Here is a 23131-nt window from a genome sequence, read left to right on the forward strand (position 1 = left end):
GGTTCAAGCCAGAGTCAATGACTTGAAACAGCAAAGGTTTATTTAGCTTTATAACAACAATAGTCATGCTGCATTTCTATCCACACTTCATGTCGAGGTTCTGCTCTTACGTCTTTTTTTTCATTTTGGGACCCAGATTGCCCCAGCAGCTACTATCTGAAACCTTGTAGTTGTTTAGCAGAGAGAAAGGGATGTGGTGGTAGTGTATGCTCGTTCTTCAGATTACAGTTTGGAAGCAACACAAGTCATTTTTGCGGACATTTAGTTGGTCAGAGTAAGTTAAATAAGCAAGCTTGGCTTCAAGAGGGGTACAGAAGAATTAACTCTCCCACAGGGAGGGAACTAGCTCTTGGTGAACAGTAATACGATTTACCATAATGGCCATCGAGGGCCAAAGAGGATGTCTCAGGCCCAGAGAGTCTGTGGAACAAGGCTGATTAATCATTCTAGACTCTATGAGTAGGCTTTGAGGAATCTATGCAATTCTGTGTGTATGTGCATTTTTATGGAAACCTTCCTTAGATTCTTAGATTTATGCTGTGACCCACCAAGGGTTAAGAATCACTTCTTAAGGGCTCCTGGCTGGCTCAGTTGGTAGAGTACGCAACTCTTGTGAATTCAAGCCTCACATTGGGCATAGAGCTTATTTTAAAAAAAAGAATCACTTCTTTGAAATGTAAGTTTGGTGTTGAACAGAGCTCAGAGAAGGATAGGCAAGGATTCAGTTTTCAGAGAATCTGTCTTGGTTAAGATTTGCATGACTGCAGCTGTTCTGTGGGAGGTGCAGGTGTGGATTTGGATTTCCAGGTGTGGAGAGGCCATGCCAAGGGACTGTGTACGTGCACTAATGGGATCTTCTTCTCGGGGAACATAGGTTGTATCTGCAGCAAACGCTCAATGACACCGTGGGCAGGAAGATTGTCATGGACTTCTTGGGTTTTAACTGGAACTGGATTAATAAACAACAGGGAAAGCGTGGTTGGGGACAGCTGACATCCAACCTGCTGCTCATTGGCATGGAAGGTAAGAAATCTTTCAGAAAGCAGCATAGCTTAGAGTCATACAAACCTGATTTCAAGGCCTGTCTTCACCAGTCATTTGCTTTATGACTTTGAACGAGTCACTTAACTTTCTTAAACTTCAGCCTTCTTATCTGTAAAAGGAACATGATAATATTTTATGAATAACTCTAAAGATTCAATGACATGATGTATGTTAAGCAAGTAAGCTTGTTTCATGCACTGGAAAAAGAAAATGAGTTCTTTTCCCTTCCTCAGTTGCTTCATGAGTGTGTACATTCAGATATTAGGGATCTTCCTGAAAAGGTTGCTGTTCTCTATTTGATCTGTCTATATTCAGAAGATTTTTATCCCAGTAGAAGAGGCAAGCTTATTTTTTCAATATAAATTGAACCTTATCTTTTGAATGTTAATATATTTATGGAATTAAATTCAAAAGGCATAAACAGGTGTGTAATGATAAATTTCTATTCCACTCCTGTTTCTCAGCCTCTTGTGTCGCTCCCTGGAGACATCTGCATGTTATTAGTTGCTTGTGTATCCTGCTAGTGGATTTTATGCATACACAAGCAAATATGTGAATACGTTCTTTTATTTTCTTACTCATTTGAATAAAAGGAGAAACCTTTGAACTCTAGTCAGAAGATGGAGAGCTGCTTACTGGCTGGGGTCGTTGTCTCATTCTTATTTTTATTTCTGGCACTAGCTGAAGGCCACGCCCATAGTAGGTATTTAGTAAATGGTGAATAATTTGTATTGAACAAGGAAGTAATTATTTGTTGTCCTTCACCACTGGGCTCTGAAGTCTCTTCTCCTCCTTTGATTGTCCTTTCTTCAGTTTTGGATTCTTTGCTGCCAGTGTTAATAAAGATTTCTAGCATTGCAGCTTATGGATTGTATCCTTAACCTGCCCCTTTGAAAGCAACTCTTGACTGACCTGGCAGGAGCCAATTGTAGTTTACTTAACTAGGAGTTTTGCTGCTGCCTTCTTGTCCTTTGGTAGAGTGCACAGAAGCAGATCCCTCAGGTAGAGATGAGAGAGCAAATCTTTGACGATGCACATGAACTCTCAGCATGTCAGAGGGCGACTGTCTTGGCCCACCCAGGCTGACCTGGGGAGTGTTTTCTAACCTTCATGCTCTGCAGAGGGCCCCTCAGCTCCCAAGGATTGTGCAAAGAATAAACAACAGATGAGGTCCCAGTTACAAAAGAGTAGATGGAGCGTATATACACTAAGGCAGAAGTAATTCAAGGTGGCATTTTATTTTATTTTATTATTTTTTATTTTTATTTTTTGAGAGAGAGAGAGCGCACACGCACAAGTGAGGGAGGAACAGAGAGAGAGGGAGACACAGAATCTGAAACAGGCTCCAGGCTCTGAGCTGTCAGTGCAGAGCCCGATGTGGGGCTCAAACCCAAAAAATGTGAGATAGTGACCTGAGCTGAAGTTGGACACTCAACCAACTGAGCCACCCAGTGCCAAAAGTTGGCATTTAAAATTATTAGTCTTAGGGGTGCCTGGGTGGCTCAGTCGGTTGAGCGTCCGACTTTGGCTCAGGTCATGATCTCACAGTTTGTGGGTTTGAACCCCGCAGCAGGCTCTGTGCTGACTGCTTGCTCAGAGCCTGGAGCCTGTTTCAGATTCTGTGTCTCCTCTCTGTGTCCCTCCCCTGCTCACACTTTGTCTCACTCTGTTTCTCCAAAGTAAGTATAAAAAAATAAATAAATAAAATAAAATAAAGTTATTAGCTTTATAAAAATTATACAACACTCTTCAGGAATCCGATATACTCTCCCGATTCCTTCATGAGAATTAACAGCCCCACTGTTGCTCTAAGAAGTGTTGCGTCCCGTAGATGTGTTGAAGTGGGAGCAAAGGTTGAGAATCTTTGAGCTCCAGAAGAGCTACTCCAGGCAAATACATACTCATACAACTTGGAATGACCGGTTAATCCCATCAAAGAAGTTATGTGTGTGTTGTTGATGCCAGTCATTTCGGTTGTTTCTAACTCTTAGTTTCCTACTCTTGAATTCTTACCATAGTCAAGAAAGGTACTAGTATGCACAGTATACTACTTTGCCAGACTTGTGAGTATTATCTTGATGCACTGCTGCTTCTAGTAAGGACAGAAGCATCATTTATGAAAGTTTGCTTTGCTCCAATTTATGGTGAACTCTTAGCCAGTGATGGTTTCTAAACAACTTACTACCCACTGAAAGCGCAACACCGAATTTGCTGAGAGTTGTAATTGCAGTCTCCCTGATTCTGCTTGAAATTTTGATTGGGAACCCTTAGCTGAGAGGGCAGGCTGGGTTTCTCCAGCATTGGGCCTTGAGTTTCAGCCTATGCAGTAGAGCCAATGCTCTGAATAAGACCTGTCTTTCCTCCCACAGGAAATGTGACACCTGCTCACTATGATGAGCAGCAGAACTTCTTTGCCCAGATAAAAGGCTACAAGCGATGCATTTTATTCCCTCCGGATCAGTTTGAATGCCTGTACCCATATCCTGTTCATCACCCGTGTGACAGACAGAGCCAGGTGAGCTTGTGTGGTCTGAGGAGGGTATAGGACTCTTTTGGGATACAAGGTTGGCATGTTTTTCCCCTTCCCCACGGATAAACTCAGGATAATTTTACAGTATAGTTCACATCATCCAGGCCCTTGTGGTGATCCCAAATGTATATAAGGATAAACAGTCCTGTTGCAATTCCGGAGGGCAAACTCCATCACTGATGCTGTGGACTCTGGTTACCCTGTTTGAATGTGTATGTCTCCACTGGGTTTAATAATTGTTTTCTGTTGTCGTGGATGCTTGTTCTTTTTGATAAGGAGAAGGGTGAATAGAATTGAGATATATCATTTACTGTCTTTACTGCATCTAAAAGAAGTATATGGTTGATTTTATGGCCAACCAGAGAGGTCCTCTCCTTTCTTGAGAAAACTGCCTAGCCACTTAATGTAGGAGTTTTTGCTGGCTAGAACGTGTGTGGGAGAAAGTTTCAGAAGGTCTGGTTGAAGGCTGCATCCTTAATTCCTCATATTGGCAGGCCATGAGTAGGTTTTCTGACTTGCAAGCTGTGATGATTGGCTTCTAATCTCAGGAGCACTGAGGCCCAGGATTCTTTATCACTTAATCTTTGAGCATGGCCTGTCATAACATTGTTTTTTGAGAGAGAGAGAGAGAGAATGTGTTTAATGTTTGTATGATATCTTCTGTCAGGTATGAATTCTAAACACATCTTTTTTTCTTAAAGCCATCTTTTTTTTTTTTTTTGACTACCAAACTAGTACATCATAGTTAATAATAAAGATTTGGTGATTGACTGATTTTTTTTTTTCTTTCTCTTGAACCTCTCAGGTGGACTTTGACAATCCTGACTACGAGAGGTTCCCCAATTTCCAGAACGTGGTTGGTTATGAAACAGTGGTTGGCCCTGGTGATGTTCTTTACATCCCAATGTACTGGTGAGGAGGGGGCTAGGACTGGGGGCTTCTTGGGAGCTTTCTTTCCCATTCCCTGGAAAACTGTATCTTGTCCCTTCTGAGTTGTGGCAGGATTGGTCTTCTTTGATCTACAGGAAGGTTGGCATATCCAGATGTGAGCGTACTGAACATGGAGGAAATGACAACCCTCCCTGTCTCTAGGACAAGATGACAATTCCTCAGGTCAAAAGAGATCCCAGAGGCTTGAGGCTGGAGAAACTGTTCTTGGCTCTTTTGTATTTGGAGACTGAACACCACTGCCTCTGGTCCCGGGTGTGTTTCACAGAATAAGTGTAATGATAACGTCCTTGTTATTTGCCCTAGCTGGAATTTACCACTTTTTTCCATTCCTCTCTCTAAAGAATATTGGTGGCAAACAGGAGCATGTTTATTTTCTTGCAGGTGGCATCACATAGAGTCATTACTAAATGGGGGGATTACCATCACTGTGAACTTCTGGTATAAGGTGAATATGGGTTTTTTCCCCCTAGATGGGATTGGGGTGAGGTAGGTGTAATAAATGATTTGGGGGCAGGGTGGGGAGGTTCGCTATCTCTGCAAGTGACTCCCAGGTCTTTGGGGAGATGAAGAGGGATGGGATTGAACTGGGCTTCTTAAAAGGGAAGAAGCTTCTAGAACGGTGGGTTACACTGAAGCCTGCTGCTAAAGGCATTTCCTGAGCTGCTGCTTCCTTTGCAGGGGGCCCCCACCCCTAAGAGAATTGAATATCCTCTCAAAGCCCATCAGAAAGTGGCCATAATGAGAAACATTGAGAAGATGCTTGGAGAGGCCTTGGGGAACCCACAAGAGGTATGTGGCTGCCCCAAGGTGGCACTCCTGTGGCCCAGTGGGCAGTGACCAAGAAAAGTCAGGATTGGTGTCACGTTCTCCATAGCTCCTCTGTTTCAGTGTCTGGTGTCCTTTCTCTCCATAGAGGTTATGGGTGTGTTCAGAAAATCTTTGTTTTCTGGTGAGAGCTGGGCTTGACTGGTGGATCAATTATAATCTGTTCCATGCTAGTGGTAATGTTCCCCGTGGGGCTTGTGTGCCAGCTGGGGACCCCTGAGGGGATTCTTCTGGAACGGAAAGCGAGCAGTAAAGCATCTCCTCACATTCTCCCAGCTGTGCCAAGGCTGCTCTAGGTAATGTTGAGACCTGCTTCCCACACAGGTGTGCCAGTGGCCCAATGGGTACCCAGGGGAGGTATTTGTAATGCTCTTGCCTTCTTCCTGTGGATAGCCTCAGCATGCAGAGGACCTGTGGGATTGGGAGGTGGCACCAGCCCCAATTGCAGGTGACCGTTTCAGGATACAGAGGCATTTAACCTTCTTAAATCACATTTAAGAAACATGCAGGCACTCTTGGGTGGCTCCTCTGACCTGTCAGTTTGGTGCTGCTTATAAGGTATTGTGAGAGGGAAAGTATTACAAGATGGACCCAGAGGAGGGGACCACGTCCTGGAATATTTTCCAGGAAGAGAGTAGGTTAGAGGGTTTTAAAGATTGAAAGCCTTGTCCCTGCCCTTGGCTGGACATCGAATGCCTCCAGACACACCACGTCTGGTTCCAGGGCCAGGGGACAGGCAGTTCTGACTGGCTCCTCATGTCTCTTCACAGGTGGGGCCCTTGTTGAACACAATGATCAAGGGTCGATACAACTAGCCTGCCAGGAGTCGAGGCCTCCTGCCAGGTGACTGCTAGCCCGTCCACACCGCTTCATTGATGAGGACAGGAGACTCCAGGCGCTAGTATTGCACGCTGCACTTAATGGACTGGACTCTTGCCATGGCCCTGGAGGCAGGTGTTTGGGGCAAGGCAGGGTGGTTGGCACTCCACTCCCATTTGGAGGGACTTCTTGCCCTTGCCTCTGTGCCCCAGCATCTTCCCTCTCTGCCCCCTAAGGTCCTGCATTCAGTGTGTGGAGTCCCAGCTTCTGGTTGTCATCACATCTGTGTGTGTCAGTCTGTCACCCTCAGGATGTGTGTGCGTGTGTGTGCATGCACACGCATGTATGTATCTGTTTCTTGCTTTCTCCTGGGTCAGGATGGCGCTGCTGGCTCTCAGCCCTGTCTCCTGCAACCTCAGTGCCTCAGCCTGAGAGAGAGGAGATGGTCTTGGACGCCCACCACACCTGGGCTGCAGGGCCAGAGCTCTCCTGACCATCAGGTCAGTCTGCCTCCTTCCAGTTTTCGCAGAGTCAGGCTCTAGGCTGGGTGGGAATGGCCACCGGGACTCTTCGTGGGGAAAGTGAGAGGGAGGCTTGCCTCTATGAGCCTAGGTAGGCTTCCTGTGAGAGAATTAGACAAGGTTCTGACTCGGACCTTTAAGCTCAAGCCATACATAGAAAACAGCCTTGGGATACGAGAACCGAGGATTATGTATAAGTTCCAAATTGCAGACACATACAGCTTCTCTCTTTCAGCACCAGCTCTTGGCTCCCTGTGCTGAGTACCAAGGGAGTCCTCCTGTAGTGGCTTCTCTAGGTTCTAGGGGTATAAGCCTCTGTGGATGTGTGTGTGGTGTGTGTGTGGATGTGTGTGTGGTGTGTGTGTGCATGCGTGTGTGTGTCCACACTGGCCTGCCTCTCTGCTTACCAGGTTTCTCCACTGCTTAACCTTGTCCAGTGGGACAGACAGTGTGAGCCCCAGGGAAGTACCGCCTGACCTAGCCTAAAGCTTTTATACTTAGTTTTAGCCATTGGACACTCTTCGGGTCTCACTGCAAACTGCCTGAGGCTGACTGGCTAGAGCGTCCAGGCCCTGTGACCCTCACTCCCCAGGCCACGTCCTCTTCTGCAGTCCTTCCTGGCTGAGTAGATGAAATGGGGTCAAGCTTAGGCAGCTAACTTGCCACTGTCATCCACCTCAGGGCAAGGACAAAAATGTAGCCTTGCCTCTTAAAGCCAGCGCCTCTGCCAGACCCCACTGTAATGTTCCACAAACACTCTTGAAAGTCAGGGCAACTGATGGAGCACAGAAGTGGAATTTTTTTTTTTTTCCTGTTCATTGTTACTTGTGGGAACCCGTGTCAGGGCCGCAGCTTATAGCTGGGCACTGCACCACTTGAAGGGCCATCAGTCACGTGACTCAGTGGAACTGGGGCCCCTGGAATTGGGCAGTGTGGTGGCCCTGTGTCTTCTCACCTCCAGTCCCATCTCCATGCCCCTTCTTCCTGGAAGGAAAGAGGAGCTGGAGTTGGAAAACTGATTTTGTCCCCCCCCCCCTTTTTTTTTTTTGCCAAAGGTTTACTTTCAGTGTCTGAGCTGTGGCTCTAAGTCCCGAAGCTCAGTTTACAGTTACAGCGCACTGATGGACTGAGAGGGTGTGTGTATGTGTGTGTGCATCTGTGTGTGTATTTTGGGGAGGGGCGTCTATTTGTAGTGCCCCATTCCGGGGTTCTCTGGTGCAGCGTGGGTGTGCAAACACGGTACCTTCTCAAGTGTAGTTCTTTCAAATATAGCCAATGCTGGAAAATATGATTGCAGTGATCTCCATCCCTCTATCTCTTTTGGGAAAGAGGAGCGCAGCAAAGAAAATAAGGCAGACAGATGATAAACTTGACCACAGTCAAACTTTGAAAGATAGATTATTTTCATTTTCCTTAGCAGGTCTGCTGCATTCCTGGCTCAGCCCTCAAAGATGAGGGTGACGTACGGCAGGAGGCATGTGCCACTCAGCTGGTCCTTGCTGGGTGCTGTGCTGACACAGGTCTGACCTAAGGCTACCAAGGGGGAGGATCCTTTATAGGATTGGTCCTGATCCATGGATAATATAATAGTGACCCTGATAGTTAGACACCTGCCTAGTGCTCTTATCTTGTTCCTCACTATCCTGCAAGGTGGGTATTCTCACTTCACAGCTAAAGAGATGGGTTTAGAGCAGTTTCAGTGATTAATGGCAGTAAGGATTTAAACCTAGTGCTATTTGGCTGCAAACCCCCTGCTCCCTTTCCACCAAATTGTTGGTTCTCCTACCTTTCCTCCTCCTCTGCACTACAAGCCATCCTCGGATCTCACCCCGCTGGGCAGTGCCCAAGAAGATGCATGAGATACAGCTCAGGGTAAAAGCTCTTCTGGGCTCCAGCTAAAGACCTCTTGGGAAAACTACTGGGAAGCCCTGTTCTGAGTGCAGAGTGCTGGGAGGAGCTGTGGGGAAATGGAGTTCTAGATCCTAGTGCATTTTTTGTGTGTCCTTGAATGGGCCCCATAATTTCTCCCAGCACACGTCTGCACCTATGAGATTGAAGGTTCAGTTCTAGATAATAACTAAGAACATTGATTCATGTTCTGCTGCTTCCCTTTCCCCCAAGGAAGAGATCTAGGCTCCTTCCCTCACTTACCTAGATTAGGGCTGTTCGGGCTCAAATTCTCCTTGCAGCTGAGGAAACTTACCTGCTCTGTTGCTTACTCCTGTGCTGGCCAGCAGTGTAGAGGCAGACACACCAAGGGAAGGTGGGCCTTTGGGCCTGAATGGAGGTCAGCCATATTGCAGGCTCCCATTTTTATACCAGCAGGTACACAGGAAACTACTGTTTTGTGAAGTCAAATATTTGTTGGGGGGTTGGAGTTCGGGGGAGGGAGGGGGGCTGTTCTGGGCATCAGTTGAGCAGATGCCCAGGATGCCTGGGGGAGACCAGCTTCCCGTACAAATCAGAGCTCTAAATTACAAGGTTTTTACCAACGCGAACAGTTGGGGGAAGTCGTCTGCTCTCATTTGCGTAATGGTTTCTGTCACTGGTGATTAGACACAGGATGAAGGAAAAGAAATTTGACAATTAGGAATGAGCGATCATTAATCTGAATCTGTTAGGAGACAGAGAGGGGAAGGATCCTTATCAGTGGGCCAGCCCAGTGTGGGGAGGCCCTCCCTCTGCCCCCACCAGAGACTCTTGGGCCACGTACCCTTTCGTTGTTCCCACGAGCCGACTGAGCTGATATTTCTTGACAGGCTAGGTGGGCCCAGTCCCCAGCCTGAGGTGGATACAGGAATGGACACGTATAGGCATGAGCCATCAAAGAGAGAGAGATGGGTGTCCATTGCAAGTGATAGGGCAAAGGATAACAACAGAATAGTTGTGACATGCTGTTTGTGGAAAAATTTTTTAATTCAACACCCCAGATACCCTTCTTGTGACAAGTATTCGTTATGTTCTAACGCTACAGGGTGTGGAGAAAACCTAGTTTTTATCCTGTAGGAGCTTCTACTTAGTTGGAGAGGAAACCACATGAAACAACCAGCGGTTTTGAAGCCATGAATCGTGCGCCCTGTGAGGACAAGATGAGAGATTGTTGAGAGATGAGGAAGATCAGTAGAGAGCAAACCTCTGGGCTCCCCAGGGAGTAATGTTGATTCTTCCCAGTCAGTTCAGCCGTAGTAGTTGCGTGGAGGGCACTGAGGCCCCACCCAGATATGTGAACAGGTAATGAGATCACCTCCAGTGGGCTGAGTTGTAAGGTGTGGACAGTCCCAACCTGGATCTTCCCAGGTCTCTGTGGTACCTGTGTTCATTCTTCTTCTGTCTTCAAACTTCAGGGACTGTATTAATTTGCACTAGTTGGTATTTGTTCCTCAGTTTTGTGACTTGTATGTGGTGGGTTCCTTAGATTAGAAGCTCCCTCAAAGATTGGGGAAAAGGGTGGTTCCTTGTCTCCTGTCAGAATGTGAACTTCGCAGACAGGACTGTTTCTCTTCCTTGATAAGTTCCCTACCTCTGTGGCTTCTACCCTTCCAGATCGGATGCAGAGTTTAGTAGGGCTGCAGGGAATGGCCCTCAGTGACTAGTTTTACCCAAATAGGATGGATGCCGGGGTGCACTGAGAAGTGGCTCATGGGGTTCCAGGGGCCCTGGGCTTTCAACCCTGTTCTTGTCCTTCCGGGACCTTCGGTGCTCGTTCTCCAGTCCCTGCTGACTTCTCTGGTGTCCTCTCAAGCTTCCTGCATTGAAGAGATGTTCCAGTTTCCCTTTTCAGGGCTCCTCCAGTTTCTCCTACTCAGCCTCCCTCTGTCCAGTCTCCACCAAGGGCCTTTTTCCTGAACGGGTGTTGCCCTCTCTTCAAAAGCTACGTCCATGGCTGCAAGTGTTGGGATAGAGTTTCTCTAGGATCCCTCTCCCTGGGATCAGCCCTGAGCATGTTTGAGTCATCTTCTCTTCTGACCTGCGGTTAGTCTGTTTGTTCTGTGCCTACTCTGCCCACGTAGCATTCCTTTGTTCGTTCTGTGTAGCCTGTTTAGCTTTTCTAACTCTGGTGGCTCTTCTGCTAGTCTTCAGCCATCTGTTTAATCCTCACAGGTCTTGGGGTCCTTAGTGGAGACTGAGCACTTTTGGTGCGTTTTTAGGGGACGAGGCCTTAGACACTAGCAACCATGAGGCCTGAGGATCTATGGCCAGTGGCGCCTCCAAAGATGGGTGAGGGGAGGGTACCCAGAGTCTTGGATAACGGAGAATCATGAGGAGGGATTGGGTAGGAGAATCCCCAGGAGTGGGGCCAGGCCTGGCAAGCCAGGGTGGAAGAAGCAGAGTTTTGTGTTTCCATCCGAATGCATCTGTGTGCCTTACGGTCCAGCAAGCAGTTCAGGGATTGTGGTCATCTTGTGGATGTCTCCTGGTCTGTGATATCTTTGGCTGTGCTCTGAGTCACCAAGTTTGGCTGGTCTCCGCATTTCAGCGCTTGCTGGGACGGAAACAGCATGTTGAGTAGTTTTGTGTCTGGAGCGAAGGTCTTAGATGAGACAAGCCACGGAAGCTGGGATAGCAGGTGAGGGACCAGTGGTCAGCTTACCCAGATTGTCTTTCCACTCCTCCAAGTGTTTAGGCACAAAAACTGATTAAAGAAGTGAGAAAAACTAGGCCTTGCCTTCTTCCCCACCCGAAGTCTGGGTTTTAGGTAGTATTTTGGGAAGGGGCATGTGTCCTTACCTTCCAATAGAAGCAACCTAGCATAGTGTTTTAAAGCATGGATTTTGGAGTCAGATGTGTTTGGTTCCGGTTCAGATTTCTAGCTTTGCCACTTATCAGCCAGGTTTGACCTTGTTGATTGACTTTACCTCTCTGAGCCTCAGTTTCCTCAATTACAATGATATGTGTGGGGGGCGAGGGGGAGTGTTGAAAACATCTACCTCAGGGTTGTTGGATTAACTGAAATGATGTTTGTAAAGCTTTAGCACGTACCTGGCAAGCACTTAATAAATGGCTGTGGTGGTGGTGGTTACGTTTATTATGTGACTTATTCAGAAACTTTATTTCAGTGATTTGTGAGCAGATTTCCAGTGATTTTTTTTTTTTTTCTCTCAAGAAAACCATAGGAAAGAACAAGGAACATGCCCTGGAGACACCCACATCGAGTCGCAGGCAGACAGAAGGGCTTTGGTACCCAAACCTGTCCTAGAAGGAGGGAAACAGGGAAATGCCTGATGCCTTCTGTCTAGACAGCCAGACTTTACCACTCTCAACACCAGCCCAAGGCCAGGGTGAGAAGTCATCAGGTATGAGCTCTCCTTACGCTATGTGAGGAGTGAGGGCATCTGAAAGAGTTTCCATCACCCCTGTAGAAGCTCTTGCCAGTTTCCTACTGTGAGACACCAAGGCAGTCAAGTCCGACCTCCTTGGTTCAGTTTTATTCCATGCTCTTCGCTGTATTTAAATTATATGTGTATTAAGATAGCTCTGGGGTAGAGGGGCTTTTAGAAGAGAATCCAGAAAAATATCAGACTAGAGTCTTAACAGCTACCATTTGTGGAGTGCCCTGGAGCATTTCTGTTCCAGACCCGGTGCTAGTTTGTGCCTGTGTGCTCTCAGTTCAGTGGGGGCACCAACCAGGCAGTTAACATTACAGATGTGCAAAGGAGAAGCTAGGTGTTCACAGCAGGCTTCCTGCAGGAAATAACATAGGCTAAGCTGATATCTAGAAGTTAACCAGAGGTTGGGGAGTAGCGAAAGGCATACCTTTCTTCTCTGGCTTCTCTCCCAGTTCCCAAACAAACCCTCTGCTCCTCCATGTTTAAGGGTTCTGTTAATAACACCTAGAAAGGAGCCAGATGATGGACCCTAAAAGAAGAAAACCCTTTGGTTAGCCACAGAAATCTTTGGAAATCATTTTGGTGGCTGGCCCAAGTTTGTCTTGGAGTACAGATGGATTGGACTTGCTCCCTTGTAACCTTTCCACTGTCCTCTTTCTCAGAAATCTGTCTGCATTCTGGCCTCTGGAGCCACTCTGCCACCCTACTTGGAAGAGATGCTGGATACTCAGAAGTCAGCCCGAGGTATATTCTGGCTGCCTGGAATTCTCAGCTTCTTCCACACTGACATCCTCCTGATTTCTTAGGTTTTGTCTCCCACTTTGAGCCACTCCCTTCCTCCCCACTATGAGCTGAGCCTCTCTGTAGTGCCCCCTCTGTAGCCACACACAACCTCTTGCCTCTAACCTTGGTCCCCAGCCCCATGGGTGAAGAAGACCCCTCTCTAGCTTGTGCCAAGTCATTCCTGGACTATAGGCCATTCTGTAGTCGCTTTGCATTCACCTCTTCACTTCTAGATTTCTTTGGCTCCGGGCCCTGAAAGCCTTCTCTTTGGTCCTTAAGGGCAGCTCTACTCCTTAACCCAAAATGTAAGCTATATCTGGGCTAGGTTTTTATTACCTCTCCAATATAAAGTGTATAGTGCAACATAGGGTAGTGATTGAGAATGAGGGCTCTGCATACCTGACTTTGAATCCTAGATCTGTCATTCTGTATGACCTTGGGCAAAATGACAGACTGCTTGTAACTCCTTCATATATATGGGGATAACTACTACGTTGTCAAGGCTGTATGAAATACGGTTTGTAAAGAAAGGCTTAGCAGAGTGACTATTTGATAGCAAGCGTCAGCCCTTCTGTCTTTCAAAGGCTTCACCTCTTCCTCATCTAGCTTTCCAGCAGCAGGTCCTGCTTCCAGTCTCAGGGTAAGTCTAGTTGTCAACTCATGAGCAGAGCAGAGGTATGAACTTTCCTGCTTATGTTACGAGTCCCTGCCCCTTCTCGGTGACCTGATTCACAGAACCCTATCACACCACCATCACTGGGAAATGGTCTTCCAGAATCTCTCTTCTATAATATTAAAACAATGGCAGTGACAGTAGAAAATGTCAGAACTGCTGCCAAGGGGTAAGAGGCACTGAAGGTGTGTGCAAGCTGGCGGCATCACAGGCAGGGACTTTGAGGCAAGGAGATTGGTGCAGAGGCCACCATACTAGTTGAAAGGCAGCAGGACCATGGACTTAAGAAGGTTCCCTCTAAGTTTTCAAATAGTGAGCTTTTGACAGTGGTGTTTGAGCAACATCCTACCCACTTTATAGTCAGTTTGTGGTCCTTGATCTCACAAGGGTTTGTGTGATGTCTTAATAAGAAAAGAGGCATTAGATGTGCCTCCCGGGTTTGAAATCCCTATTTGCTGCTTCCCGCTTCCATCCTTAGGTGAGTTGAGGGTTCTTGGTCTTGGCTGCTTCACCTGTGAGGGCTGGGAAATAGCACATGGCTTGCAATATTGTTACACGAGTACGTGGGAATGTTGTAAAAATACCCAGTTCAGTGTGGGCACTTAGGAAGTGGTTTATTATGAAGACCCGAGTGTCTTTGAACGGTGTTCAGTTAGTATTTGGAGAGAAGGAAACTGCTGGCAGCAGGGCCTTTTGGATCCTACTGACTCAGGATACCACACCTGAAGCAGAATCTCACAGGAGATGGCTTGGTGGAAGAGCAAAATGGAAAAGATCATAAGGCTTTGGAAGAGCCTGAATGTCTGTGGGAGGAAGGGCTGGGGACAAAGATGGTTTTGCCAGGACGGGGTCTTGGGGAACAGAAGCAGAGACCTAAGCTCTAGTTTACCACCTAATTCCCAGAAGGAGAGAGGAAATGGGACAGGAGAGTGTCTGTGGAGGACACTGGCTGAGTGAAAAGAAAACAAGGTTCAAGGGCAGTGAACCTACATGTAGATGTACTTTTCACAGGCTGGTTGACTTTGGGGATGTTTGTGTCTATGCTTCAGTCTTCATATTTAAAATTGGCTAATACTGCTACTACCTTGCTTACAGTGTAGATGGGACAGTATACATGAAAATGCCGTCTAAACAGAGTACTGTGTGTTTGTTGTTGGGTGGTTGTTGGGGTGAGGGTCTAGGAGAGCGTTTCCAGAATGGATGAGTTACAGAATTGCAACAGTTCACAGAGTAGAGCCTCCCACGTTTTCAGGAGGAAGTAGTAAAGCAGCGTTTCCCACCAGTACACTGTTCTTTCATCCTGCCAATGTTTGACTAGGAAGGATTTTGATTAAAGAAGAAAAAGCAGTGTGGTGAGAAAGGGCAGTTTTGGAGTTGGCATGGACTCGGTTTGAATCTTGGTTTTACCATTCCCAGCATTGAGATGGTCAGATAACTTACCATCTCTGAGTTTTGGTTTCTTAACAGGCCTCTTCATGTGGCTGTTGGGAATGAATGAGCTGCCTCACCGCCTAGTGCCTATCTAGTAAGTGCCCGGTAAATGTTTGTTCCCTTTCTTTCACTTCTTTTCCCCTTAGACAAGAAAGCTTCAGTTTACCCAGCATAAAAGTGTCTCAGTTATCCATACCTTAATAGGAACAAGTAATATCAGATTTCTAGGGTGAGATCAGTTGCCCTTTAAGGCAAGAAAAAGGCAAGGGAAGAATTGTGGAGAAGGGGGCACAATCCCACAGTGTTGAGGGTGCAGTACGGGGACTCTCATTATTGAGTTGGTACAGGGGTGGATGAACAAAGGGTGACGTTGAGAGGTGAGAATTTCAAGAAAGAAGGTGGGTGCTGGGGCACTTGGTTGGCTCAGTCAGTTAAGTGTCTGACTTCGGCTCAGGTCATGATCTTGCAGTTTGTGAGTTCAATCCCCGCATCAGGCTCTGTCCTGATAGCTGGGAGCCTGAAGCCTTCTTCGGATTCTGTGTCTCCCTCTCTTTCTGCCCCTCCCTGCTCACACTGTGTTTCTCTCTCCCTCAAAATAAATATTAAAACATATTAAAAAAAAAAAAAAGGTGGGTGCTGACTGCTAGAGGGAAAGCCATTCGAGCAGAGGCTGTATGGAGTGGAGGACAGAGTGAACTAAGGGTGAGAAGACCAGAGTTCTGCCAGAAGAACCTTAGGAATAGTGACTAAAAGTCAAAGTTATGAAGATGTCTTGCCTTCATCCAGCTATCATTTCAATACCTGTAAGAGTTGTGGTCCTCTCAGAAAGGAAGAATATAAAAAGAAAGCAGTTATCCTCAAGATGGAAAGACATGTTGTTGTTTTTTAAGTAATCTTTATGACCAACGTGGGGCTTGAACTCACAACCCTGAGATCAAGAGTCACATGCTCTACTGAGTGAACCAGCCAGCTGCCTCAAGATGGAAAGACTTCTAGATGTTTTTAGAGCCAAGGATATGCATTACCCCAACCAGGGTATATGGTAGCCCAGTTGGGGTTCTGGTCTTCTGTGAGAAAATGCAGTTAGGTACTGAAGAGCATAGAACTCAGGGATGATTTGAGTGGCCACCTCTTTAAATAATGGAGGTCCTTTGGTAGGGCTTTCCAGAGGCTACAAGTAGGACTTTCTGGGTCCCATCTTACAATTCAGTCACTGGTCCAACCAGAGTTTCTGGTTTACACCTTCAGCCATCTGAGAAGGTGACCTCAAAACTATATGGGGCAGCATCAGTTGCCTCTTTGATAGGTAGGCACGCATCTTTTAGCACTGGAGGACTTAGAATGAAGGCTAGTAGTGTTTAATTAAGAACATCAAAGCCACAGCATTACTACATTTGCTTTTAAGGAATCTATACTTTTTTTTTTCATTTTTAAGTTTATTTATTTTGAGAGAGAGCAGGCCAGCAGGGGAGGGGCAAAGAGAGTGGGAGAGAAAGAATCACAAGCAGGCTCCGAGCATTTGGCACAGAGCCTGTTGCAGGGCTCCATCTCACAATCGCAAGATTGTGACCTGAGCCGAAATCCATAGACGCTAAACGACTGAGGTACAGAGGTGCCCCTGTGCCATTTGTATTAAAGAGCGTTGAGTAATTTATTTAGGCTTGAATCTTATGTTGAAATCTTGCTAAGTTTCTATATAGTTTTGGAACATTTTAAATGATTTAAGATTTGCTATATTTATAAACTTAATTTATTGGAGACATAATAAGTGCTTGGGAAGGTTTATTTCAGTCAGATAAATGAAGCACTTGAGGAAATCAAATACATTAACCTTCCATTCAACCAAACTCCTTTGTTTCATAAGCAAAACTAAGGTTTATGTAACTCTGAAAGTTGAATATACCTTTTAAAACTAATATCTTAAAACTAATATTCTCTACACAAAAGTCACCCATATGGATATCAGAAAACTCAGGGAATGTAGTATTATCACAAAGCCAAGTCTTTAGCCTCTCCAAGTACCAGGTAACTGGCAGCAGTTAATTTGGCCAACATGGGTCAAATCAGAAATACAGACATGTTTTCTTAAAGTTTTTTTAATTAGCATTTAAAATCAATTTCCATCTAAAAAGCCAGATTTTGGCCTGTCTGGAAAATCAAAAGATCTGACAATAAAATTTATAGGACAATTGGCTGGAGCCGAGTAGTTGCCACTCTTTTGGGGGTGTTTCTTCCAGTTTGCTATAGTCACTGTGTCTCTGGTTTGTCTGGTTTATCCCTGGTTTGTCTCATTTCTGTGACCTGTCTGGCCCCATAGATTTTTAAGCATGTGACCCCTGAACTAGAGGTTCTGAGGTTTCCAACATCTGGTTCATAGCCTTGGGTAAGGGCTCAGGAAAAGTGCAGGCCCCAACCTCCTCTCTGTTCTTGTCTGCACTCCAGCTAGGCTGTCTTCCCACCTGGATTGGTCCCAGGACGGGATTCAGCCCCTCTAGGAAATATGTGAGAAATTTCCAGGCTCAGACTTCCCTGTTTTGCTGCTCTTTTCTATGACCAGACCAGTTCCAGGCCTTTTCTTGCCCAGACATTTTGCCTAGGCACTTAAATCATGTCTCAGTTCTTGTGAATTTCCTGATCACCTTTATAATTTGACCACAGCCTCACTTTGGTTTGGTGTGTGAGGGTTCCTCCCCCCCCCCCCCACCCCCGCCCGGGTTCTCTGCTTTAGATTATACCTGCTCTCTCTAGCCTGAGGTATGGAAGATTACTGACAGTTCAGGAGACATGAGAGGTGAGTTTTGGATTTTCAAGAGAAAGAGGCAGAGGCCAACCATAGTTTAGGGAGGCAGCTAGTAGCTTTTTAGAGGAGGGAGGCTACTGCATATATGTGAAGGCAGAAGAGAAGACGGGAGAGAACTTAGGTGTGAGGATAGGGTCTCAGAAGGCACAGGGTGATAAGATAGGAAATGGCAATAGTTGCTTAAACTCAGGGAGATCCTGAAGCTCAGAAATATCTGCAGAGACAAGAGATACAGGAGGGAGCACCACTGGGGGCCTGTAATCTCCTAATGTTACAATTAAATAAATAGCACTATATACTTTGGAAAGAGGGCATAGTCATGATATTGGGGTCACAGCCTGGGGCAAGAGAAATTTCCACCAGTGCAGCTGATAGCCTCTCACAGTATCTGTAGACATAGCAGAAACATCTGAACCAAATGGTCATGTTGCTTGGTGAAGAGCCAGACCCAGTGAGGGCTGATTAATGGATCCATGTCCTCCTAGGCCAGAGGGAAGTCTCCAGCAGCATGCTGTAGGGATCAGTCTGGGCCTGTGTCCTGTCTGACATTTTTATTGACAACTGACCAAGGCAGCAGGTTCATCAAGTTTGCAGGTGATAGAGCTGGGAGGGGGCAGCTAATACTTTGCATGAGAGAGTCAGGATTCAAAATGATTTCAACAGGCTGGAACACTGGGCTGGAACCAACAAGATTAAATTTAACAGGGATAAATGTAGAGTCCTGCACTTAGGTTAAAACAAAATCAATGACATAAGTACTGGGCGGGGGGCGGGCCCAGCTTGACAGCAGTTCATGAAGAAAGACCTGGTGGGGGGGGGGGGTTAGTTGACTGCAAACTCAATAGGAGTCAACCATGTGATGTGACTGCTAAAACCTCTAATACAGTCACGAATTGCATTAACCAAAAAGCAGCCAGATCAAGGGAGGCCATCACTCCACTGCTTTCTCAGATTGTCAGGCCACCTCTGGAATACTGGGTCCTCTTTTCTAAAGGAGGTCAGTGACAAATGAGAATATTTTGACAAGCAGCCAGCATGGCAGTGGGCCTGACTACCGCCAGAAACTTTCTAGAAACTCGGGTGCTGAGCTTCTGGGATGAAGAGCAGGGGTGTATAATCAGAACCCAAACAAAGATACAAAGTGTATCTCGAGCACTTCTCTGGAGGTTGGGAAAAAATCTGGGAGTCTGCTTTCCTCCCATCTTGTGGGTACCCACAGACATTGGCCTGTGAGTCTCATCCCAGGCCTTTCTTAGTCGGAGGACTAAGGGTTACTTCCGATGGGGTCTAGAATGGGGATCAGCATGGGAGTAAGTAGGAAATGGGGTAGTGAAGTGGGAAGGAAGCTGCACATTTGCATCTCCAGCACCACCTTTCATCGTTCTCCCCCGGGATGTGCAGTCCCCATTTTGGTCACAACGTGGCGCCCTCGCTCCACATGGATCCTGAGCCAATGGCGAGAGCGGAGTGGGTGGCCTGGCTGCAACTGCACCTGCACTTTCCGCACTCCCCACTATGGGGAGCCCACGGGGGGCACTCAGCTTAGTCGTGTTTGACTTGGGACTTCTGTGTGGCCAAGAAGACGACTGAGGTGAGGAAAAGCTTGCCCGGGCACAAACGTGTGGGATCCAGATGTGGCTCCTATTACGGCCACATACTCCAACCTGAGCTACTCCGCACATGACCTCTTGTCTGCCCTGGCACGGAGCACAAGCTGCAGAGGGCTGCTTCTATGGCAGGAGGGTTCCTGGGACACCAAGGACTCCATCACAGTGGGATCCGGGGTGAACCCAAATCCCCCATAGTGACTGGCTGTGTTACTGTCACCAACTTACCTAAGCTTTATATGTCTTGGGTTCCTTAACTGAAGTAGAATAACAATGCCAAGTTCATGGAGTTGTTAAGATTGAATGAGGCATCTAGGGCAATGATTCTGAACCGGTGTAGGAATCATGAGACAAGATTGTAAATGTGATTTCTGACCCCACCACCAGTCATTTAGTAGTTCTGGATGGAGCCCAGGAACCTGTTTTTCTAGCCAGTTCCCCAGGTGATTCTGATGTTCATGGTTCTCTGACCACATTTTGAGAAATTGACCTAGGACATGGAAGGTGACCTAGTTAATATGCATTAGTTCTTGGAGCCTGTAGGAGGGACAGTGGGGATCGTCGGGCTGGGCTCGCAAGAGTACACAGGCTTGCTCTCCAGATAACTGTAGCCTTGATGGAGAAGGAAGATGGGTCTGGAGATGGGGATATGATATTAAAGCTCAAAATGGATGTTTGAGAACTGAGAAGATTGGGTATACTGAGGGCTATAGAGGAATTGGAGTGTTGGCACTAGGGCTGGGGGCCACTTGATGGGGTGTTGGTGTATTGGAGCACTGGGTGTAATGTGTTGAAGGGAATGGGGTTAGAGCGTACTGGGAGGGGAAGAAGCTGAGAGGTTGAGGTGGAGTACATTGACGTTTTCTTGGAGGACTGGAGATTGAGGTTTGTTCTGTCATGATGGGGCCAAGAAGACATTATGATGGAGACTGCGATGCTCAGTGAAGCCCCGTGGGGGCAGCCATGCTTTGTGATTTGTGATGAGGCATTGAGCTCAGCCTTCTAACTTTTTTTTTTTTTTTTTTTTGAGTAAGAGGGAGGAGGATGCTCCTTAAGAGCTTCTGGGGGAACTTTCTTGCCCCCAGAGGGCATAAGGGTGTGTGTGTGTGTGTGTGTGTGTGTGTGTGTGCGCGCGCACACGCGCGTGCGTGTAGGAGAAGGTTAGCTTATGCAATGAGATTTTCAAAAGTTCCTTTCTGGATTTCATGACTGACTTGAAAGGAGTCAGTCCCCAGGACACACTCATCTCCTCTGCCTACACACACAATAACATTTGACCTGTGTAATTTCTCTTGGGGCTCAACTCCCCAAAAGGGGGCACTCTTGTCAGCAGCTCGCAAGCATGTGGATGTCTGCCAACTGAAAACACCTTCCGGAAACTCTGAAGACCTTCCCAGAGGAACATTCTAGAAAGAATCCTCAAATTCAAATCCTTGAACACTGGAGCTGGAAGAGAACTTAAATACCATCTGATGCAGTCTCCCTCAGCTTGGTCCTGAGGGATAGACACCTGTTGCGGACACTCTGCTTTCTAAGTTTCTGGGGACCCCAGAAGCTGATGTGGGAGACGAGACTCACAGTGAAAAGGGAGACTCAGTAGAGTAGGGTTGTGGGTTCTGCCAGTAAACACCTAGGTCAGAGGGGGATGAACACCTACAAAAGAAGGTTCCCTAGAGCGGGGTGGCTAGGCTGCACTTTAAAATGGGTAGGATTTATTTTTATTTTTCTTCTATAATTTTATGAAAAAAAAAAATACTGGATTAGAGGGTGGGACATGTTCTGCCACAGAGGAGCAAAGCTACAGAGGCCTGGATCCATCTAAGGTTTGGGGGACAATAAAGAGGCCACTTGGTTAGAGGTTACTGATCACTGCTGGGCAGAGTGAGAGAAGGGCAGGAAGGTCTGGGTGCAGCAGGAGGTATGAGGCTGGAGGCCAGAGGAAAGGAACTGGATTGGGCTCATTGTAGGGACACTGAGGATCGAGTCTAAAGAAGCAAATGAGAGTGCCCAAGGAGATGGAGAGAAGAGGGCTACAGGGACAGGTGTGAACATGCCAAAGAAGCACTTCCCAGGGCATCAAAAATTTAACCAAGAGAGTAGAAGTAGACATGGGGTGATCACAGGCTTGAACTCTGAAGAGTTTGGAATAGGAGGTGGGGGTAAGGAAGGTCATTAGAGTCGGTGATTAAGAAGTCAGCAGAATGGTAGGGGCTAAAGTGAGTTGGTGGAGAAGAGATACGGGCAGCAAGGTAGACTATATAGGCTATCCTTTGAAAAATACATGCAGGACTGGAGGCAGTCCATTATTTTGAAAAGCTACAGTGAAGCTTTGTTAGAGGTAGAGAAACAGATTTGTGGACAGAGGAGAAGAAGCCATTGGAGAGGAAGAGACTGATGTCACTAGAAAGATGACACCGGGAAGAACCAGTTATAGAAGGGAAAGGAAGGACATGGAAACAGCCTAAAAGGTCAAAGCCTCAGATGTGAAGAAAGGGGTGAGGTGAGGAACTCCAGTTGGACCCAGGCTTTGATCTAAAAATAGTCATGATTGAGGTCAGCTTATTCAAGTAAAGGTGCCTGGGGTGGGGCTGGGCTGGAGGAACATAGAAGAAGGCAATGGTGGAATCAAAGTAGTCTAATGTCTAACATATTGCCCAGTGGTGCCAGGACACAGTGGAGCTGGGCTGGGGTTGGTCTTGGGCAGGGTCTGAAGCTGTGCCTTTGGGAGCAGGATGGAGCAAGCCAGTCACAGTGTAACCATATTACAACTGTGTCAGGAGCCTAGAGGCCAGGACACCATGAGGGCAGTGAGGGACCTTGCTAGGGGAACAGAGGGACAGCTGTCAGATCCTGACCTACGGAGGCTTGATGGAACAGCGGCAGCCATACAATGTGGGGGTCAAGGGCCTGGATTCAAATGTGAGGAGTTACTGTTACTCCTTTTAAGTATCTGAGATGGATTCTGAGTGGAGAGAAAAATGTAAGGAGATGCATAAAGGGAGCATTGCTTTGTACTAAACACTGTTCTATATAAATGAATTTAATTCTCACAAGCACCCCCCCCCCCCATGAATTAGGTGCTATTATTATTACCATTTCACAAATGAAGTTCAGAGAGGGAAAGTAGCTTGGCCAAGGTCACATAGCCGGTTGGTAGCAGAATTAGTATTTGAAAGATTTTTTTCTGACTCGAGTGTCTATTTTCTGCTATGCCTTTTTATTAGCTGCTTACCAGGTAGGTGACCTTGGATAAGTTAACTTGATTTCTCTCCTCACTTTCCTCATAGAGAGTGCTACTTACTTAAGGGGATGCCATTAATTAGTATTATTTTATTGTTGTCTTTGTCCCTTACTGCTTCTCAACAGAAACTGAAGACTTTGAGGAAAGTGAAGGAAGGTCCTGGGGCACAGGTCATTTAGAGAGGGTCAGGTAGTGGGGGAAAGGTAAAAGAATAGGATCCAGCCAGTGGTTCTCAACCAGGGACATTTTTGTTACCAGAGTGGCCTGGAGGAGCTATTGGGTTTTGGCGTTTTGGTAGGCAGGACCCAGGAGTGTTAACAGTGGGCAGTCACACCCCACTTGAGAACATTCAGGAGAAACCCATCTGGGAAGGATGCTTTGAGGTTTAACTCCGAAGAGTAGCAGTGCCAGAGATTGGAGCAGCTTGAGCAAGTGCTGGACGTTTGGAATGAACTTAGAGATATGTAGGGGCCTGGGAAGGATCAGACCCTGGTGGAAGCAAGGCTCCCTAGAGGGGAAGGTGGAGAGTCTGCAAAGGTAGGCTGGGGCCAACCCCCTTAAGGCCAGGCTAAGAGGTCT

The 23131-nt window shown here is 46.7% G+C and overlaps 1 protein-coding gene across 3 annotated transcripts in view; it reads left to right on the forward strand.

The window, feature by feature from the left end:
* The window catches only part of HIF1AN (hypoxia inducible factor 1 subunit alpha inhibitor), a 76398-nt gene that overhangs the window by 3286 nt on the left and 49981 nt on the right, over positions 1-23131 (forward strand). Inside the window, exons 3-8 of one of the 3 annotated variants that reach the window (XM_007080176.3) lie at positions 875-1023; positions 3414-3559; positions 4380-4486; positions 4907-4970; positions 5204-5314; positions 6121-11706. In XM_007080176.3, the coding sequence (XP_007080238.2) occupies positions 875-1023; positions 3414-3559; positions 4380-4486; positions 4907-4970; positions 5204-5314; positions 6121-6165 (622 nt within the window). In that variant the 3' untranslated portion in view covers positions 6166-11706. Of the gene's footprint in view, positions 1-874; positions 1024-3413; positions 3560-4379; positions 4487-4599; positions 4778-4906; positions 4971-5203; positions 5315-6120; positions 11707-23131 lie in introns of those variants that run through there. The other 2 variants (XR_006209343.1, XM_042961022.1) reach the window with 2 other exon arrangements.

This window comes from Panthera tigris, chromosome D2 (genome assembly GCF_018350195.1).
Source record: "Panthera tigris isolate Pti1 chromosome D2, P.tigris_Pti1_mat1.1, whole genome shotgun sequence".
NCBI classification, from domain to species: domain Eukaryota; kingdom Metazoa; phylum Chordata; class Mammalia; order Carnivora; family Felidae; genus Panthera; species Panthera tigris.